Below are 21,655 nucleotides of genomic sequence, written 5' to 3' on the forward strand. Positions count from 1 at the left end.
ATTACATAAAGTCCAGTCATCCTCAGGTCACTCTCTGAATATCCTTCAGCTACCAGCCTATAACCCATTTAGTCCATGGGCCATAGACCTCGGCATGACAATGACCAGCTAGTTAAGAAGAAAAAAAGCCAAGACTTCCCTGGTGGTCCAGTGGTTAAGACTCTGCGCTCCCAATGCAGGGGGCCCGGGTTTGACCCCTGGTCCAGGAACTAGGTCCCACATACCACAGAAAAGATCCTGCATGCAGCAATGAAGATTCTGAGTGCTACAAGTAAGACTCAGCACAATGAAAAAAAGGAAAAAAACCTATTATCCCCTACGCTTCTGTTACTAGACTATTACCACTACAGCCAGAGTCCTACTAGTTGATTGTCACATTGTTAATTCCTATAGTGTTAACTGCCCAACTGCTAAAGGCTATGTGCTTTTCTAATATGCCACCACTAAAAACCTTTTGTCAGTTAAAACTCTTTCAGTGATTAAAAAGAAAAACAAATACATGAAATCTGTGCAAAAAACTTAAGCAAAAACAAGAAATGTATTGGTTCATGTAAATGTTCCCAAAATGGTGCTGGCTTAAGGTATGGCTTGATTCAGGGATTTAAACAATGTCACCTGGTCTCAATTATTTTCTTCTCTTAGCCCAGCTCTGCTCTTCTTCTCTTGTCTTCATTCTTAGGCCCTCTGCTCCTGAGATGTCCCCTATAACTCCTGGCTTCAGGGGTGGTAGGACAAAACTTGCTCCCAGCAATCCCAAAATATCCAAACTGTCACAGGTTTTCATGGGCTCTGATTGGGGCACATCCCTGAACCAATCTCTGTGGCCAGGATAGTGCTGGTGTGGATTGGCTTAGTTCTAGTCCCATGTGCCAGCCCTGAGCAGGAACTAGTCAACTCCCTGGGCTGAAAGAGGAGAGGAGATAGTCCATAGAGGATAATAAGGTTAAGGTCACCAGCAGGGTAGGGGGATGTTGAGGAACAAAAACTACAGGTTCAGGCTTCCTTCGCAGTCTTCTGGTTAAGAATCCCCCTTGGAATACAGGGAAGACGGATTTGTTCCCTTGTCTGGGAAGATACCACATGCTTTGGGACAACTGGGCCCATGTGCCACAACTACCGAACCTGCACTCTAGAACCCACAAGCTACAAATGCTGAGCCCCCATGCAGCAACTAACTGAAACCCGCACGGCGAGAGCTCGTGCTCTACAAGAGAATCCACTGCAATGAGAAGCCCGCATACTACAACTAGAGAGTAGCCCCTGCTCCCTGCAACTAGAAAAAGCCGTCACACAGCAGTGATGACCCAGAGCAGCCAAAAATAAACAAATAAACAAATATTAAAAAAAAAACCAAACTACAGGCTCAAAGTGAAAGTGTTAGTCACTCAGTAGTGTCAGACTCTTTGCAACCCCATGGACTGTAGCCCACCAGGCTCCTCCTTCCTTGGGATTCTTCAGGCAAGAATACTGAAGCAGGTTGCCGTTTCCTTCTCCAGCAGATCTTCCCGACCCAGGGATCGAACCTGGGTCTCCCAAATTGCAGGCAGATTCTTTACCATCTGAGCTACCAGACAGGTTCAACCATCGTTCAGTTAGTTCAACCGAATATTTTATGGACTAAAAGATATTGCCTTTAGTTTATCTCTACTAAATACAATGTTGTTAGAATCCTTCCGGTAAATCATACAGAATTCTATTCTATCAGGCAGTGCATTCCTTGTTTCTCTCAGCTGTGTGTACGTAACAGTGTGGTGAGTGTGCCTTACAGATTTTATTGCACTCAGTGATGAGTACACATTTATATATCACATTTATACATGTGATATAAACAGGTTATAAACACCATGTACTTCAGCCCACCACTATGACCTTCCTTTTGAAGTGACATTTCCAGTATCTTCGATATCAAGTCATACAACCTGACACCAGGCCCATCTTTATGCTTAAGTCTTGGCCCTGTTTCTTGTGTCCAGAGATATTATGAACAATCTTCACACAATGTCTGTGGTCCTGGGAGGGCTTCTAGTAGAGAGTGAATGCTCTATGCCATCTATGCATCCTTCATCTAGCCATCATCAGAAAGACCTTTTTCTTTATATCCCCCAGATTCCAAATGTTCTAGAAACATGCACACTCTCAAGAAAAAGGGGTAACAGTAGTAATAGCCAAGTATATGCAGCATTTACAACACACTATGCCCTGTTCTAAAAGCATATAGGGTTAAATATTAACTCATTTATTCCTCACAGCAACTTTATGAAGTACATGGTTATTATCATCATCATCTCCATCTTGAAGACAAGGAAACTAAGACCCAGAGAGTGTAACTGGCCCAAATTTACACAGCTGGTTAGTACAAACCAGGAATTGAACCCCACTGTTGCAGCCCCAGAGTCTTACACTTACAGAGAAGTGGCACTTGCCTTTCACATCCATTACCACTCACTCCCAGGCTTCAGCCAAATGTACATGTGGGTTGGCTTTGAAAGAAGCTCCTACAGTAACGAATCTACCATGGTTAAATTAGGGAGCAGCTACTCACTTCACGAGGCAGTTTGTTGTCGCAAGTGAATCATTTTCAGTGACAAGCTTCTCCTGGAACACGTCAGCTGGTTAAAAAGTCATTAGTGACTTCCCAGAAGTACTGGGAAAAGGAAACCAAGCCAAGGGGTTAGGACCACTGCCAACTAAAGATCCATTAGAACTATAAAGTGTCTCTAGTATAACGTCCACATTAGTAGAAAAACACAATTCTAAGAACTTTTCTTATACACGTATATTTTCCCTGAACCACGGCCACGTGTGGGAGATATTAAGTAGGGGGCCTCGGCACAGCACTTCACAAGAGGTGTCCTCATAAACAAAACTTCTCTCCCAGTCCTTTCATTGCTCCCCTGGGGTCACCTAACCCACAGTTCTCTTGTCACTTTTGTCAATACTATTAGTTGGTTCAAACATGCAAAAAGGTATAATCCAAGTGGCTAAGAAGAGGAGGAGAAAGAGATGGGGCATTTCCTCTTGCCTTCCCCTAGTACAGAGTCTAGCAGCAGCTGCTTCTCTTTCAGCAGGAGGGTCCTTTCCCCAGAACCAGACCTCACTGGGCTCACATGTAAAGAACCTGCCTGCTAGCTCAGGGGATGCAAGAGATGAGGTTCAGTCCCTGAATCAGGAAGATCCTTTGGAGGAGAAAGTGACAACCTATTCCAGTATTCTTGCCTGGAAAATTCCCTGGAGAGAGGAGCCTGGCGGGCTACAGTCCATGGGACCACAAAGAATTGGACACAACTGGGCAACTGAACACACATCAAATTCAAAGGAGTTGCATATAGCTCTGTTTCTGTTAATTAAAAAATCTTTATTGGAATACAGTTGCTTTACAATGTTGTATAAGTTTCTTCTATACAGCAAAGTGACTCAGCTATATGTATACATATATCCCCTCTTTTGTGGATTCCCTCCCCATTTAGGTCACCCCAGAGCACTCAGTACAGTTCCTTGTGCTCTACAGTAGGTTCCCATCTCATTAGTTATCCATTTCATACATAGCATCAATAGTGTATACATGTGAATCTCAATCTCCCCATTCATCCTCCACCCCCTCTCCCCACTGGTGTCTGTATATTTGTTCCCTATGTTTGTGTGATACAGCTCTGTTTCTTTTGGATTCACCATGTCATGAAACCCCAGATGGTTCAAATGAAGGGCTTTTGTGAAGGGACTGCATGCAGAGATGAGGCAGGATTGAAAGGACAATGTTTGTTACCACAGGGAGCCCAGTGAGGCCTGGTTCTGGGGAAAGGACCCTACTGCTGAAAGAGAAGCAGCTGCTGCCAGACTCTGTACTAGGGGAAGGCAAGAGGAAATGCCCCATCTCTTTCTCCTCCTCTTCTCCTCACCAGTCTCCTGCCATTGCCTCCCATGGACACTGAGGGCCAGGAGGCCTGGGTGATGTGCTCAGTAATGTTAGTCCACAGGATTCAGAGCAAGAGGAAAGGGTAGAGAGCCCATCTAGAGGGCCGAGAATAAGGAGCACATTATCTCCTTCAAAGGTGGGTAAACTGAGTCACTGAAAGGGAAAGTAACATATTTCAGATCAAAAAGGGAAACACAGAACCAAGATAAAGGATCCACTTTCCAATCTGTCCTCACTGGTTTCAAGTAGTCTGAACGCTTGGAGAGAATCATTAAATCTCAGAGGACATCTACTCCCTCAAGCTCCTTCCCAATATATGATGACGTTACAAGGCAGCCCACCGGGGCCCACCTTTCTTCAGAAGTAGTGAAGTTGTGTGTGATCAGTATGACTCAGCCTTCTGCTTAGATTCGCCAGAGATTTTCATGAATCACTTGTGTGGGTGACCCTCTGGGTGTTGTTACTCTTTCAGTGAATTCTCTGCACATACCAAGTTTGTCTCTGTTTGATTCATGAAGGTGATTCATCTGAAGAAGTTGATCTGACCATGGTTTATCAGGCAGCATCTAACGGAGATGTCAGTGCTCTGACTGCTGTGATTCGGGAAGACCCTTCCATCCTAGAATGCTGTGACAGTGAAGGTGAGCTATTTATTCATTTTGGAGCCTACAGAATGTCCTGATCTGTCCTTTCAGAAATGGCCTCCAGAGGTGAGCAATGTTAAGAAAATGATATTTGAAACGCTACTTTGATACTGAAGGGTCAAGGAATATCCTGCCTGTAACCATGTACAGTTCCCTCAGTATTTCATTTAATGAGAATCATGAACACAAATCTTCAAACTCTTTTATATCACCTCTTCTCATAAAGCTGTTCAGTCTGAGTTTGTTTTCAGCTTCTTTGTATGAGTGACAAAAGTAGATAGGCAAAGTAGATGACATTAGAAGAAGTATATGAAAAGAAGAGGCTATTTTTGGTAGCAGTGGATGTTAGGGAAAGTGTGGTTATTAAAGCCAGGGAGCTAGGACTTCTGCTTCTGGGAAGACAGGGCAGAAGTAGAACTTTTTTTTTCTATTTCTTCTGCTAAATGCAACTAAAAATCCTGAATATTGTACATAGCATAAACATGAGAACACTCTGGAAGGTAGAGAGAAAATGACAGACTAGCTAAGACCTTGAGACCCAAGGAATGAGATAGTGGTGAATTTCCTGGGCCTCCTTTTTGCCCCAAATTTCCAAGACTTAGAAGTGAAGAAGCTGACAATGTAAAAATGTCAATGGACAGAGAGCGAAAAAGCCCCCAGCAAAAGCCTGCTCTCTAGTCAAAGAACCAAGAAAGGGATCACATAGCAAGACAAAAAACTTTTAAACAATAATGAGTCTACTCCACCAAACACTCCCACCAAAACAACAACAACAAACTACAACCTCAACCCCATTCATTCTAGCAAAGACCAAGCTGGGAGCCTGCACCTCCACCTTCACCTGGTAATGAAGTCCCCACATCACCACCTCTGAGGCAGTGTCAGGGGATTCCTTCTTCAGAATTAGGATTCTCACCACCACCCAGTAATGAAAGGTCTTCTCCCTTAGATGTCAATGAAAGCTAGGTAAGGGGCTTAGACTTCTAATCTTACCTGGCAGTACTGAGGTGGTGTCCCCCCTTCATTTCCCCTTTGGAGCAGTATCAGAAAAAAACAGCTAAAATAGAGGATTTAAGCAAGACTTAGGCAACCTATAATGCAATACTCCAAATGTCCAAGTTTCAAAGAAAATCACTTGACATACCAAGTATCAATAAGACCTCAAGCTGAATGGAAAAAACAATCAATAGATGCCAACACTGAGATGACAGATGTTAGAATTATCTGGCAAAGATTTTCAAGTAACCATGGAAAAATGCTTCAGTAAGCAATTACAAGTATGCTTGAAACAAACAAACGAAAAATAGAAAGGCTCGGCAAAGAAATAACAGATATAAAGAAGAATCAAGTGGAAATTTTTAAACTGAAAAATACAATAATTACAATTAAAAACTCAATGGCTAAGCTCAGGAGCAGAATGAGGAAGCAGAGGAAAGGATCAATGAAATTGAAAATAGAAAAAATAGCAACGAAGCAATCTGAACAACTGAAGGAAAAAAGGGTTAAAAATGAAGAGGAAGACTAAGAAGAGGAAAGAAGAGAAGAGAAACAAAAAGGAGGAGGAGAGGAAGAGGTGGCAGCCTCAAGGGCCTATGGAACTATAACAAAGAAATTATCATTGGTTTCTCTATCCTAGTGTTTCTGGGAAGTAATTGATCATTTTTAACCAGTTGACTTGTCCTAAGAGGAGATTGGAATTTCCTTATCATGACAATAAAATGTGTTGTAAAGTGTGTGGTTGCTCCCTAATTTATCCATGGTAGTTTCTTCATTCATTTGTTTGTTAAAGAAGAATTACTTATACATCTGCTTTGGGGTGAGAAGTTGGAAATGAAAGAAAATTGAGAAAGTCAATGAACCAAGAAACTAATTCTTTGAAAAGGTCAATAAAGCTTTTAAACCTCTACCAATAAGGACAAAAAGGAAAATGAAAGAGATCCAAGTTATCACTATCAGGAATAACCCTGCAGACATTTAAAGGATAATAAGAAAATATAGCAAACAGCTCTACACACATAATTTGACCATTTAGATGAAATGGAGCAGTTCCTCAAAAAAGATAAATAACCACAGTTCACCCAATAGGACTTTATTTGAATAGTTCTATAACTATGAAGGAACTTAAATTCATAATTTTTAAATTCCCAGAAAAAGACATCATCAGGCCTAGATGATTTCACTGGGGACTTTGAGAAATTTTTAAATAAAATTAATACCAACTCTACATAATCTCTTCCAGAAGAGAAAGAAACTTTTCTGAGTTACGATTATGAAACTAATATTCAGTCCAGTTCAGTCACTCAGTCGTGTCCAATTCTTTGCGACCCCATGAATCGCAGCACGCCAGGCCTCCCTGTCCATCACCAACTCCCAGAGTTCACTCAGACTCACATCCATCGAGTCAGTGATGCCATCCAGCCATCTCATCCTTTGTCGTCCCCTTCTCCTCCTGCCGCCAATCCCTCCCAGCATCAGAGTCTTTTCCAATGACTCAACTCTTCACATGAGGTGGCCAAAGTACTGGAGTTTCAGCTTGAGCATCATTCCTTCCAAAGAAATCCCAGGGCTGATCTCCTTCAGAATGGACTGGTTGGATCTCCTTGCAGTCCAAGGGACTCTCAAGAGTCTTCTCCAACACCACAGTTCAAAAGCAGCAATTCTTCAGCGCTCAGCCTTCTTCACAGTCCAACTCTCACATCCATACATGACCACAGGAAAAACCATAGTCTTGACTAGACGGACCTTAGTCAGCAAAGTAATGTCTCTGCTTTTGAATATGCTATCTAGGTTGGTCATAACTTTTCTTCCAAGGAGTAAGCATCTTTTAATTTCATGGCTGCAGTCACCATCTGCAGTGATTTTGGAGCCCAAAAAATAAAGTCTGGCGCTGTTTCCACTATTACTCTGATATCAACATATGACAAAGATGATATAAAAAATAAACCTATAGACCAATACTCCACATGAATACAGATATAGACAGACATCCTTAGCAAAATATCAGCAAATAGGGACTTCTCTGATGGTCCAGGAGTTAAGACTCTGCACTTCCAATGCAAGGGGCACAAGTTCAATCCCTGATTGGGGAACTAAGATTCTACATGCCGTGAGGTATAGCCAAAAAATAAAAAGTAAATAAAAAATTTTAAAAACCAGCAAACAGAATTCAGTAATATATAAAAAAGAATTATATACCAGGACCAGATGTGGCTTGTTCTAGAAATGTAAGTCCATTTCAACACTTGAAAATTGAGGCTTCCCTGGTGGCTCAGTAGTAAAGAATCTGCCTACCAGTGCAGGAGACATGGGTTCGATCCCTGGTCCAAGAAGATCCCACATGCTATGGAACAACTAAGCCCATGCACCAGAGCTACTGAGCCTGTGCTTTGGAGCAGCAACAAGAGAAGCCAGCGTACTCCACCTAGAGAAGAGCCCCCTCTTGCCACAACTGGAGAAAAGCCAATGCAGCAATGAAGACCCAGCATAGTCAAAAACAAATAAACCTTGAAAAAAGAAACTTGAAAAATTAAGCAATGTGTCATTTTAACCAGCTAAGAAGAAAACCCACATGATCATATCAGTTGATACAGAAAAAACATTTGACAAAATTCATCACACATTCATTATTAAAAACTCTCAGAAAGATAGATGTGGAGGGGATCTTCTTCAATTTGATAGATAGTATCTACAAAAAACCCTGGAGCTAACATTTTACTTACTGGTGAAAGGCTGAATGCTTTGCCCCTGAGACGGGCAACAAAGCAAAAAAGTTTATTCTTTCTCATATTCAACATAGCCCTGGGAATTCTAGCCAGTGCAAAAAAGCAAGAAAAGAAAAAAAAAGAAAAAACAAGCATACATATTGAAAAAGAAAACTGTTCCTTTTTTTGCACAACTTGATTGTCTACATAGAAAATACTAAAAAATCTATCAAAAACTCAAACTAATGAATTGAGCAAGGTTCCAGGATACAAAATCAATATACAAAACCAAATTTATTTCTATTAATATATACTAGAAATGAACACATGGACATCAACATTCAAACCACAATACCAAGTAAAATCACTCAATAAAAAAATATTTAGGTGTGAATAAAACAAAATACATTCAAGACTTACATACTCTAAACTATAAAATGCTGATGAAAGAAATCAAAGATCTAAAATAAATAGAGAGAGCATGTTCATGGATTAGAAGATTCAATATAGTAAACATGAAATGCTCCCCAAATTCATATACAAGTTTAATGCAATTTCTATCAAACTCGAATAAGATATCTTTTGTGGATATAGACAAGATTATCTAAAATTTGTATAGAAAGCAAAAAAACTAGGAGAGTTAAAACAATTTTGAAAAAGAAGAATGAAGTAGGGGAGAATTCAGTTCAGTTGCTCAGTTGTGTCTGACTCTTTGCGACCCCATGGACTGCAGCATGCCAGGCTTCCCTGTCCATCACCAACTCCTGGAGCTTACTCAGACTCATGTCCATTGAGTCAGTGATGCCAAACATCTCATCTTTTATTGTCCCCTTCTCCTCCTGCCCTCAATCTTTCCCAGCATCAGAGTCTTTTCAAATAAGTCAGTTCTTTGCATCAGGTGGCCAAAGTATTGGAGTTTCAGCTTCAACATCAGTCCTTCCAATGAACACTCAGGACTGATCTTTAGGATGGACTGGTTGGATCTCCTTTCAGTCCAAGGGATGCTCAAGAGTCTTCTCCAACACCACAGTTCAAAGGCATCAATTCTTTGGTACTCAGCTTTCTTTATAGTTCAACTCTCACATCCATACACGACCACTGGAAAAACCATGTCTTTGACCAGACGGACCTTTGTTGGAGAAGTAATGTCTCTGCTTTTTAATATGCTGTCTAGGTTGATCATAACTTCTCTTCCAAGGAACAAGCATCTTTTAATTTCATGACTGCAGTCACCATCTGCAGTGATTTTGTATTACTAATCACCTCCAATAAAGTGTGTGCTGTACCTGTCTGCCTAGTCAGCATTGCTTTCTAAAGATACTTTCAGATTCTGCATTGTTCAAACCAACTCAGGCTTAACCCTGCCTGTTAAGTCCCAAATTATGCTGATTCCCAAGGTAGTAATAAATAAACTTTATCATCTGCACAAAATGTTTTAATCAAGCAGTTACAGCAAGATTGCAAAAGATTTAACGGGGTCTAAAAATACATAATTTATATTGGGCTGGCTAAAAAGTTCCTTCAGTTTTTAAGTAAAAACTATCTTATGTATTTTCTGCTGATTAATTCTAGACACTTTTCATCTAGTGCTGTTTTCAGTCGGTCTATCTGACAGCAATAGAAAGTGAAAGTCAAGTCACTCAGTCGTGTCCGACTCTTTGCAACCCCATGGACTGTAGCCTACAAGGCTCCTCAGCCCATGGAATTTTCCAGGCAAGAGTACTGGAGTGGGTTGCCATTTCCTTCTCCAGGAGATCTTGCTGACCCAGGGATCAAACCCAGATCTCCCGCATTGCGGGCAGACACTTTACCATCTGAACCACCAGGGAAGCCCTGGGGGCAATAGTTGGAATTAATTGTTTGGTTTTTCCAGGAGCTCATAATAGAGGACGACCTTCCTATCTCACCATATACATGTCACCTTCTTTGGATTGAAGACCGGCTTGTGGTGTGGTTGGTGGTGGTTCATTTTACTTGTCCCACAGTCTTTTATGTTCCCACATTATTGTACAGAATCCACTTGTCATTACCCATCAAAATTTGTTTCAAAAGTAAAATGTTTTTGTTACGTTTAAATAGAGAATCACATGCAGAAATATGGTCAAAAGCGTTTTTTGCTTAACTTATATGGAATCCAAACATCAAAGTGATTAGCATAACCAAGCAGGTGCAAATGATTTTCCATACTTGATTTGGAAATTTTGATATATCAGCTACCTTCTGTGTGGTATAACGTTGATCGTTCTCAGTTAATGTCTTGATTTGATCGTTATCAGCTTCAACTGGTCTACCCAACTGTGGAGCATCATCCAGCAAGAAATCTCCAGCATGAAACTTCACAAAATACTTTGACATGTTTGATCAGTCACAGCACCTTTCCCATACACTGCACGAATCTTTTTTTGAGTTTCCATTGTGCTTTTATCTTTGTTGAAATAATAAACATAATATGCCGAAAATGTTGCTTTTTTCTTCCATCTTCAATATTAAAATAGCTACAAAAATTCACCAATTTTGATAATTTTTTTAAATGCATGCTGATGTGACAGCTATCACAGTACAACCAAACAAAATTGTTTAGAATGAAGTTAGAGACAAGTGAGCACTACTAGAGACAGCTTATAGAAAATAAAAAAAACTGTTGACCAACCCAATATAAATGCAGCAACAATCATCATCTCTCTTCAGCTCAGCAGCTGAATTTGTGTTGAGGGTAGTTCATCTGCAAAGAGCATAATAAATGAACAGGTAAATAAAGTCGACTCATAAATTTCACAAGTCAAACATTTTTTAAAGCTGTTGAAATGTCTCATTCCAGGATGTACACCCTTAATGCATGCGGTTTCTGGACGTCAAGTGGACACAGTGAAGCTGCTGTTGAAGATGGGAGCCAATATTAACACGCAGGATGCTTATGGCCGCACGAGTCTCTGCCTGGCAACCTATCTGGTACCAACTGTATCTGTGGCGGGTGTGAAGGAGTGGGGTGGACTAGATGTGTTGTTACGGGGCCCCTACTTGCAGAAGAGTGATCTTTGATTTGTGCAGCTGGTCAATAGAAATAGAAGTGAAGAAATTTTGCCTTAATCATCTCCAACATTTATATAATCACTTGGAATTGGTAGCATGGATTTAAGTCGTTTTGGATCTTCCTGATAAGCCTCTAGGAGCTTCCCTGGTGGCTCAGTGGTAAAAAATTCGCCTGCCAATGCAGGAGATGCAGGATCAATCCATGGGTAGGGAAAATCCCCTGGAGAAGCAAATGGCAACCCACTCCAGTATTCTTGCCTAGAGAATCCCATGGACAGAGGAGCCTGACGGGTGACGGGCTATAGTCCATGGGGTTACAAAAGAGTTGGACATGACTAAGCAACTAAACAACAACAAACAACAAGCAAACAGAATACACTGGAATCAAGGGACACTTCTAAAATTCAAAATTTCACATTTCTTGGGCTAGATAGCCACTTCAGAGACAGGGAGAAGTTCTCTAGATCACGGTGAGCAGTGAGCTTAGCGAGTTGCCACCGTTGCATACAGCTCTTTCTGGGAACGCATTCTAAGGGCTTGCATAGGAAAGTATGCCTGCATGGCAGCATGGCATTACCCTCTACTGTTGACACCACCTCTGTTTGGAAGCCCAAGGCAGGGCCCCTCACTGGCTCTTCTGAGTTTCCCTGGAGGTGAGAATACATAGCGTCTTAGTGATTACACTGTGAAGCCCACCACTCTCTCTGGCAATGTTTGAATTAAAGTATTAAAGAGAAACTTGACAAAGGGAACATTCAGAAATTGTCTCAGTCACAGATTCAAACTCAATATACAAATAAACTTACCAAAGAGGTGTAGTCCTAGGCAAATTTCTTCACCTCTTTACGCCTCTTTCCTCATTTGTAAAATGTAACAAAAATAATACCCTAAGTTGGTCACAATTAAAGGAGAACCACATGCAGTCACCCAGCACATAGTAGTACAAAACATAGTTTTTTGGTTCTAAATAATGACCATGAAATTCAGATGTAGTCAATAGTTTTCTGATTTCTTTTCTGAAGAAGAAAAAAAGAAAACCGCATACATACTTCCATGAAATGTTGCAAAATGATAAAAAATGTTTAAAACCCTCCTCCATCAGAAGATTTGTTTTTCAAAAGCTATAAAACTTTGGCAACTCTGAAATTTGTCCAGTATGCTTTCCTTTTGGTCTCCTGCTCATATTTTTCCTTTTAATCAGAGAACTAGATGACTTAGGCATTAGGAATTAAAACCAGATTTAATATCTTAGTAAACGATGACTCAAGACTGAAAACTATTTGCCTCTACTTAACACTCAGATATTATTGGTCAGCTCTACAAAGCCATATTCAATCTTAGAACCTATGAATTTTACTGTGCTTTTGTTGAAAGTTTTTTTTCTAGACTTTTCAGAACTGAAAGGTCTTATCATTATCTTTCTTTCTCTTCCATGCATTTAGTAACATTTTTATTACTACCAGTATTGCAAGGGAAAATATTCAGTAATCTTTCTCGTTACTGGGTAATCTTGAGGCTTAACTATATAAGAACGGAATAAAGCAGGGAAAGAAATATAGTTATATTATTACTCGTAATCATAACTGAATTTACTTATAAGTTTATTTATAATTAGGTGGGAAACCCAAGTGATTCTGGATGAATGTTGGAGGTATTCTCCTTGACATGTGAGCCAAGCTCAGTTATCAGCAGGGTTGGGTCAGTTACTTAAAGTATTAATGAATAGAAAGGAAGGACTAGCCTGCAGTTACAGTTTCCCTTTGAAATCAGAGGGACAGTGGAGAAATGACCCAATTTTAAGTGCTAACCGAGGAGGAGTCAAGCATCAGATGTGGCAATATCAGGTCTCAATCTGGTGAATTTGTAGGCAACAGAGTTCACAGGAGGGGTCTTGGGGAATTCATAGGTGGATAAAACAACAATTGGGAGCACATAAGAGGGTGCTGGTAATAGATCCATATTCAAGAGCAGAAAGGGCAGTGAGTGGCTGGCAGGGTCCCAGCCATTGGAGTAGAGCTCAGTTTAGAATTCTAGGGATCAGAAAAGAGACTGACTAGAGTAACAAAGATATTATCTTTGGGGTTGCTAGAAAGAGAACATGGAAAAGGGGATGAAGGGCCATACCTCAGATATAGGTGAACAGAGGCATAGAGTGGAGTTTGGGACATAAAGACTTAGGGGCTTCTGTGGTGGTCCAGTGGTTAAGAATCCTCCTGCCAAATCAGGCGACACAGATTCAATCTGTGGCGTGGGAAGATTCCACTTGCTGATGGGCAACTAAGCCCACGCACCACAGCTGCTGAGTCCAAGCTCCACAAGTACTGAAGCCCTCCCACTCTGGACCCCATGCTCCACAACAAGAGAAGCCACCTCAGTGAGAAGCCTGCACACTGTAACTAGAGAGTAGCCCCCACTCGCTGCAACCAGAGAAGCCCTTGTGCAGCGACAGAGACCCAGTGAAGCCAAAAATAAATAAATTAAATAATGACATAGGAGCCCAGTTTTAAAAGCAGACCATGGTATCCAGTTTTGAAATTAGCATGATTTGGAGTTAAGCCCAAAAGGGTCTAGAGTTGACTAATCATCCTCATTACTTGCCACCTTTGGCTCTGGAAACTGAGTCTAAAAGGGGAATGAGTCTCAGCGAGTGGCCCTAGAATTGGGGAGACAGAGGCAGAAGACTCTAGGATCTGTCTGTCCCTGACAGGAAAATGTCCTCCAGAAAACTCAAAAATCCACACCTCAAGACCTTCTATCCTCTGCTGTCTGAATAGGAGGTATGGGCCTTAACCAACAACTTCAGGTCAAATAGAATATGTTTTTAGCCAAACCAAAAGAAGAGAGGGAAAGAAAACTGGAGAAAGTTTGTTGGACTCTGTTACTATGTCATGCAGGATTGTGTTGTATAACATTGCTTTTGCTCTTCCAGGGATGGCTGGAAGGCTGTGTGAGTCTACTCAGAAATGGTGCCAAGCACAATATTCCAGATAAAAATGGCCGTCTGCCACTGCACGCTGCCACTGCTGAGCCCGATGTGAGGTACGTCTGTAGCCAGGTTCACATGACATTCAAATCGGGATGTATCCAAGTTGGATTAGAAGCTCACCTAATCCAACCCTTGTAGCAAATAAAAACAAAATCTATCCATTTCTTTGGTATTTTCAGCACACAGGACCACATCTCAATGAATCAAAATACCCTGGAATAATCTCAACTCTAATATCACTCTCAATTTGACTTTGATAAAACCCTTTTCTCCTAGTCTCTGATTTAATAAGAAATGCTACGTGTCATCATCTGAATTTGTATATTCATTCACTCAGTCAGTCAATGATTAATTCAATAACTATTTATTGCATGCTTAGAGTGCCTATTATGGACCAAGCATTGCTCTAGGCCTTAGATTTCCACATGAGCCAGACCGTGGCTCTGACTTCACAGATCTTACTTTTGGGTGAAGGAGTTCAGTGACACACTAGCAAACAAATAAATAGTATAATTTCAAGTAGTGATGAGGGCTATGACGGAAATCAAACAAGGTAAGAGAACATTACTGTCTGAACTCAGAGTCATCAACATTTAAGGGTGGTGTCAGCTACAAATTGGCACTTGTCACTGGCCATCTATCTCTGGGTATTTCCCAACTGGCACTAGTGATAAAGAATCCACCTGCCAATGTAGGAGACACAAAAGATGAGGGTTTTATCCCTGGGTCAGGAGATCCCCTGGAATAGGAAATGGCAACTTGCTTCAGTATTCTTGCCTAGAAAATTCCATGGACAGAGAAGCCTGGTGGGCTTCTCTATACAGTCCACGGGGTCACAAAGAGTTGGACATGACTGAGCAACTGAGCACACATCTACCTCTATAAAGATTAACTCACGTGCTGCTATAGCTGCTGATTTTCAAACCCCGCCCCCACCCCTCTCCCACCCACCCCTCACCTCCCCACAACCAGGAAAGGAGTTCAGGAGTTCAGAGCAGAAATGAAACATGCTGTGCTCAGGGGAAAACTGGGAGAACAGGTCTTCAGATGGTTAGATATTTTCAGGAGCCAATGTTATGAGCCCAGTTCTTGTATCTCCTCATATCTAGAAAAGCACTAAAATCCTCCATGGTGATGACTGCTCCTTGTGACTAGCAAAAGCTTCACGAGACTGGAAGAAACCTGGAAAAATGAGCACTTGACTGCATATATTCCCCCCTCCCCAAAATCTCGTATATACGCTGACCTTCCCCGCTTCTTTTCTGGAGTAGTTTCTCAGAGCTACTTGAGTTCTCCCCAGCTACAGTCCTCATTTTGCCCCCAAATAAAACTTAATTCACAAGTCTCATGTTGTGCATTTTTTTAAGTCAACAGCTGGAAGGAGGCAAAGACCTAGCAAAGGAGACTGAGAGGGCAGGGGGTAACCAGTGGGTTAGCAGGAAAACCAGAAATGTGTGATCCTGGAGGCTATGCAAAGGAAAGTCCTCAGATAATTACTTTCTTGTAAGACGATTGTGCAACAAAGGAAAAAGCTTTGCCCAGAGAGTCCTCTGTACTGAGTGGCCTGGATCCCCAATCTTTCAAAAGCCCCTCCTCGCAGCTTGATAACAAAGTTTCCCAGTATGGAATCAGCAACACTCCAGGCACTTCCTGAACCTTTGCTGACAGAGCAGACCTCTGACAGGAATTTCACATCCCAGAGCTAGGCAGTAGGCCAGCATCTCAGGGGCTGCCTTCTGCTGCCTCCTCCTCCAAACCCTGTGTCCAGAAGTAAACTCAAGCCTGTGGGGGTTGAGGCGACCAAGGCCCCTTCCAGGTTGAGAGGTGATAGGGTTTCTTCATTTCAGTCTGGTTTACACTAAAGTAAGAGGACTTGGGAAATTCCAGGACTATTCCCAACCAAGTCTTGCCTTTTATTATCATTGGATCATATCCAGCAATAATAGAAAACTAAGATTTACTCAAAGCCCAACAAAACAAGGAAGTTTAGAGAAGAAACAGGAAGCCCAGAGCTAACAATCTGTGGACATCATAAAAAGATGACTACCTTTTGATGAAAAAAGAATGACTTTTCTAGACGACCCACAAAAATATTTAGTCACAAAATCATACTGTTTTCCCAAGAGTGTGTGTGTTAATCGCATCTGACTCTTTGCGACCCCATGGACTGTAGCCCACCAGGCTCCTCTGTTCATGGAATTCTCCAGGCAAGCATATTGGAGTGGGTCACTACTTCCTACTCCAGGGGATCTTCCTGACCCAGGGATTGAGCCTGGGTCTCCTACGTTATAGGCAGATTCTTTACCATCTGAGCCACCATGGAAGCCTTGCTGCTGCTGCTGCTGCTAAGTCGCTTCAGTCGTGTCTGACTCTGTGCGACCCCAGAGATGGCAGCCCACCAGGCAAGAACACTGGAGTGGGTTGCCATTTCCTTCTCTAATGCATGAAAGTAAAAAGTGAAAGCATTTTAATATAATATAAGTTTATTCCAATGGAGGTTTCCTGGACTGGGAGCAGGGGAGGTGGCTCCCCTCTACAGATGATTTAGAGATGCCAGCTTGTGGCTTCATTATTTCCTAGGATCACAGAATCCTTTTTGTTCAGCCTGCAGATAGGGTAAGAGGAGAGTATTTCTTTAAAAACTCAGCCTGTAAATGACACAGTTCACTTCTGCTCACATTCCATTAATAAGGATGAGTCATTCAGCCATAAGGTACGCTAAGTAACATAGTCCCTGACCAAGAAAGAATCCACATCCTGGCAATGACTCCAATCCAAGAAAGGGGGACAAGAATTTTGATGAGAAGCTGGCTCTGCCATTAAACTATTGCACCTGATGGGTGAACTAAGCCTTTGCATCAAAATCCTCAATTTGGTCAATAGAGTAAGCTTATCATCTGAAATCACTGCAATAATATATTCAAAAACAATCTAAGCATACTTCCTCTTTTGTGGATTTGTTAGACTCATTCTTACTATGTCTCTAGACTCTCTAGGACTTACATTACATCACTGTAACTGAGAGAACACAGAGCTGTGGTTTCCCCTTCTCATGAAACTGTCCCAAATGACCCAGTCACCACCTTTGGAAGAGCTGAAGCCAGAAAAATAAAATTCTCTTTGTACTAATGATATAGTTTCATTGTCCTAGATGGACAGTTTGCTGATTTTGGAAGATAAAATCTGCTTTAAATATGATAATGCTAGCTGCTGTAACTAGTAAAACCCAAAGGGTAAGATTAAATGTTCCAAAACCAAAATTAGCATTTCTGATCAATGTTATCCAAAAATGAATTGGGTTAAACCTTAACAACTGTTGAGAGAAGAAAATTATACAACGTAAGAGTTGTGAATTAAGTTTTATTTGGGGCAAAATGAGGACTATAGCCCAGGAGACAGCATTTCAGATAGCTCTGAGAAACTACTGCAAAGAGGTAGGGGAAAGGTCAGTGTCTATGTGATTTTGGTGAAGGGGGGAGTACATACATTAACCACGTATTTTTGTAGAAGGTTACTGCAAGTCACGAGAAGCAGTTGTCACCATGAATGATTTTAGTGCTTTTCTAGATATGAAGACATGTAAGAATTGGGCTCATAAAGCCTTCTTCTGAAAATATCTAACTCCTATTCTGAAGTTAAGGCCTATTCTGCCAGTTGTTTTTTCCAGAGCATGGGGTGTGTCATTCCTGATCTCCACCCTGATCTCCTTTCAGGGGGTTAGGTCAGCAATCTCAGCAGTTTGGACTGAATCTTTGTAGAGTTAGATGGCAAGGGCCAACCTTTAGTTTTGTACAAAAATATAACTAATCAGCTGACTTTGTTACCTAGAGAACATTTCAAAACTAGCTTGATTGAAAGGATTTCTTACGGAATTACATACTTAAAACTAGATACTTTATCATTGTTTTATTGAGAAATCTTATGGTTGTGGCAGAGCTTGATAACATCTGAATTAAATGTTTCAAGGCAAAACTAACCAAGCCAAAGAACTTGGGCTTGAACATAGCCCAAGAACATAGCCCATTTATCTGTCTACTTGAACTCAGAATCACTTTCTAAGAAAAAAATCTTAGTCTGCCTTACAGGCATCTTCTAATCGTAAAATCATAATGCAGAAGGGAGTGATCTTCCATTAAGTCATATAAATCTGTTCAACTATTTAATTTTCCTAAATGGACACAACTTTAGGCCAGCTTGTCTGACCATTAAAGCATAGAGGTCTATAGTTATAACAAGCATGATGATGACAAGCAGCATTGATTATTTATCATGTTCTGAGAAAATTCTGAGCACTTTCTATGTGCTATCTCGTCTAACCTTTACCACACCTCTGTGTGATAGGTAACATTTCTATCCCCATTTTACAGAGAAAACTAAGGCATCAAGAAGACAACTAATTGCCTAGTGCATGTGTAAAGATAAGTAACCTGCCCAGTGGCTCTGCCGTGCTCCTGGAGTCCACTGCTATGGATCCTGTTGACTTCATTGTAATGGCCACACTTTGTCATTAAGCCCTCAGTCTACCCTGAGAGGCCTTATGAGAAATAGTCTTATGGGACTTCCCTGGTAGTCCAGTAAATAAGACTCCGCTTTTGGAGACACAGGTTCAATCCTCAGTCCAGGAAGTTCTGCATACCACGTAGTCAAAACAAAAAAAGAAACAGCCTTACAGAACTCCTTATTGTCTGACTGTCAGGAAATATTTTGTTCATTACAGTGTCCAAAAACAATCTTTTCTGAAAAACCACACAAGAAAAATTTCTACTGAAGGAGGAATTCCTGTGCTGCTTCTGATGAATTATTTTTACTATGTGGACACTGTGACTTATGATCAGGTTTCTCTCTTTATATATTTAGAAAACTCAAAACCCAATTTGTGTCTCACCTCTGGCATGCGCATAGGACCATAATTATGTGTTCTTTATCCTGCCCTCATTTTCTCTCTGCCTACTTTCTTCTTGTGATCTTGTCTTACTATATGTATCTGAAAACCACCTAACATCCTTTTCTTGGATGGAGGTAAAGGGTGGGCAGGAGTGCCAGACCGGGCGTCAGACTGGCTGAGGATGAATCTGGCTCCATCTCTTATAGACACTATTATCTTGGGCAAGTTAACATATTAAGGTCCAGCTTTCTGTTTTAGAAAGTAGGAGTAATACAGTACTTACCTCCTAGGTAAGGAGGCAGAAGTAAATGAGAAAATATGTGAGAAAGCACTGAGCAGCATCAATTGTCAGTGTTCACTGTTAGTGACGATGATGAGGGTGAGGATATTGATGATGATGATGGAAGACAGAAATAAAAAGGTGCAATTGATCAGCACTAAAGAATGAAACCCCGAATACGCCACCCTGGCCTTTTCCACCTTAGCACACACAGGTCCACAAAAAATGCAACCACACAGGTACATGTACACACAGTCCTGCACTCACTGACATGAGCGTACATTTCCTGTGAAGTTCATCAGGGTTTAAACAGCACTTCCCTTTGTTTTAACCTTGGGACGTAGAGCATTGCAAGATTTTAGAACCCAGTGAACATCAAACTCAACCATTAGCTCCTCTGAAACTCCCTTCTCTGCCTTCGTCAGTGTACATGCATGTATATTTTTCCTCTAATCATAAGCACATGTGCTGGCCACATTGTGGACTTGTACTCAGGTACTCAGACTCCTTTTAAAATCTACTCATCCCTAGATTTCCAAACAGCACACACTCCTTCCACTCGGTGCTTGCTGGAGACTATTTAGAGTGAAGTCTCAAACTTCAGCAGCTTGTAAACTAGCCAGGGGGACACTTCAATTAGCCCTTTGCCTCCAGAGAGATTTTGGTTCTCTGATGGAAACAACTCACTAGCAAACCAGCCAGTCAATGTGCAGCCTTAACTAAGCGATAGCTCAGTGGGGAATCTAAGCTCCTGCAGGGAGGAAGGACCAATAATTAAGAACACGAGGGCAAGCTGGATGGACAAAAGCAAAGGAGCACAAGTTTCATCTCATGAGTCCCCTTGCTTTGAATACTCCACTTCTCAGCAGGTCTGAATTTTCTGCCTTTCAGCTCCCCATGGCTATTCTTGCTTCCTTGGCTAGGGCATTCAGAGGGCGCTGATGTGAAAGAAGGGGCATGATCATTAACAAAGCTGCAAAGAGCATGCAGTTGTGTTTGTACAACGTTGTGCATGCTAGAGTTGGAAGGCAAGCAGCGATTTCCTCTGAAAGCAGTCACAGGGCTCTCTGAAAGTCATTTTCATCGTCTCCACGGTTACCAGCAGATTTTTTTTTTTCTTGCCAAAGTGCCAGCAGCTCTGCCTCTTTTTATTCTCTTGATTGCAGCTAGAGGGAGGAAGGAAATCATTTCTGTGAGATTTCGCTCTCTAGTTTCGAGATGATGCCTCCTAATCTGCAGTGGATATTTCATGGCAGCTTACTCCCACCACTGGGCAGATTCTGGGACAGGAGAGCAGACAGCAGTCTTGGGGACCCTTTTCCTCAGTCATCCCCGGGCCGAGCCAGCTTCAGGACTGTGAGCTCAAGGGGCCAGCAAAACAGAGAAGCTCCAGGAGTCAAGCCTCCCTTCTTTCCAGGATACTTCTAACTGAGCTCTCCCTGGCCAACCAATCACCTCATGGCAATCAGGGGACCCCAAGATATAAGGGGTAGGACCTTTTTGTAGTAAGAAATCAACCATTATATAGAATTTATTATAGTATATAAAGTCCATTCTAAGAGACTTATGGGCATTGACTCATTTACAGTTACAACAGATCTTTAGAGAAGAGGTGTTATGTTTATTTTACAGGTAGGAAAATGTACTCACTGAGAGTTTCCTAATGAATCCAAGGTCTGGCTGATTGGTGAGGGAGCAGAGGATCTCACAGAGGCAGTCTGGCTCCAGCCTCTGTGCTCTCATCACCCCCACTCTGCCTGTCTGCTGGGACCTGGGTCTGCTGTCCTGACAGCTGGGAGGAGGTGGGCCTGATGCTGTGGCTGGAGATCTGAGAGATGGACAGAGTTTTAGCTAGTGGTAATAGATGGACTTGGGGGTTATATGATAAATACTCCTGGGTAAGCTTAGCACGTAACAGGAGCACTAAGAAAACAAAACTAAGAGGTCTGCAAGTCCACTGGTCATTAAGGCAGATGTGGGACAAGTTTCTTGCAGACTGCCTCTGAACCACGGCACAATATTGAAGAACCAGGCTGAAATCAGACACCTGGGTTCTGTCCAAGCTGGATAACCAAGGCAATGTGTGCTGGCCTTGGCAAGCAATGTAGTGCATTGGGTCATTTGTTCTCATAAAATGAGAGAGAGAGAGAGAATATCATCTGTAAATTTGTACCAGCTTTAAGATTGATGGCTTAGTGGCTTAAGGAATCAAATGG

The 21,655-nt window shown here is 41.6% G+C and overlaps 1 protein-coding gene across 2 annotated transcripts in view; it reads left to right on the forward strand.

Annotated features, from left to right (window-relative positions):
* ANKRD55 (ankyrin repeat domain 55) overlaps positions 1-21,655 on the forward strand; it is a 112,116-nt gene that overhangs the window by 27,560 nt on the left and 62,901 nt on the right. For both annotated transcript variants that reach the window (XM_069555951.1, XM_069555950.1), the window contains exons 3-5: positions 4,432-4,554; positions 11,077-11,207; positions 14,218-14,327. In XM_069555951.1, coding sequence (XP_069412052.1) covers positions 4,432-4,554; positions 11,077-11,207; positions 14,218-14,327 — 364 coding nt within the window. The remainder of the gene's footprint in view (positions 1-4,431; positions 4,555-11,076; positions 11,208-14,217; positions 14,328-21,655) is intronic.

The sequence above is a fragment of the Ovis canadensis genome, chromosome 16 (genome assembly GCF_042477335.2).
Source record: "Ovis canadensis isolate MfBH-ARS-UI-01 breed Bighorn chromosome 16, ARS-UI_OviCan_v2, whole genome shotgun sequence".
In the NCBI taxonomy this organism is placed as follows: Eukaryota; Metazoa; Chordata; class Mammalia; order Artiodactyla; family Bovidae; genus Ovis; species Ovis canadensis.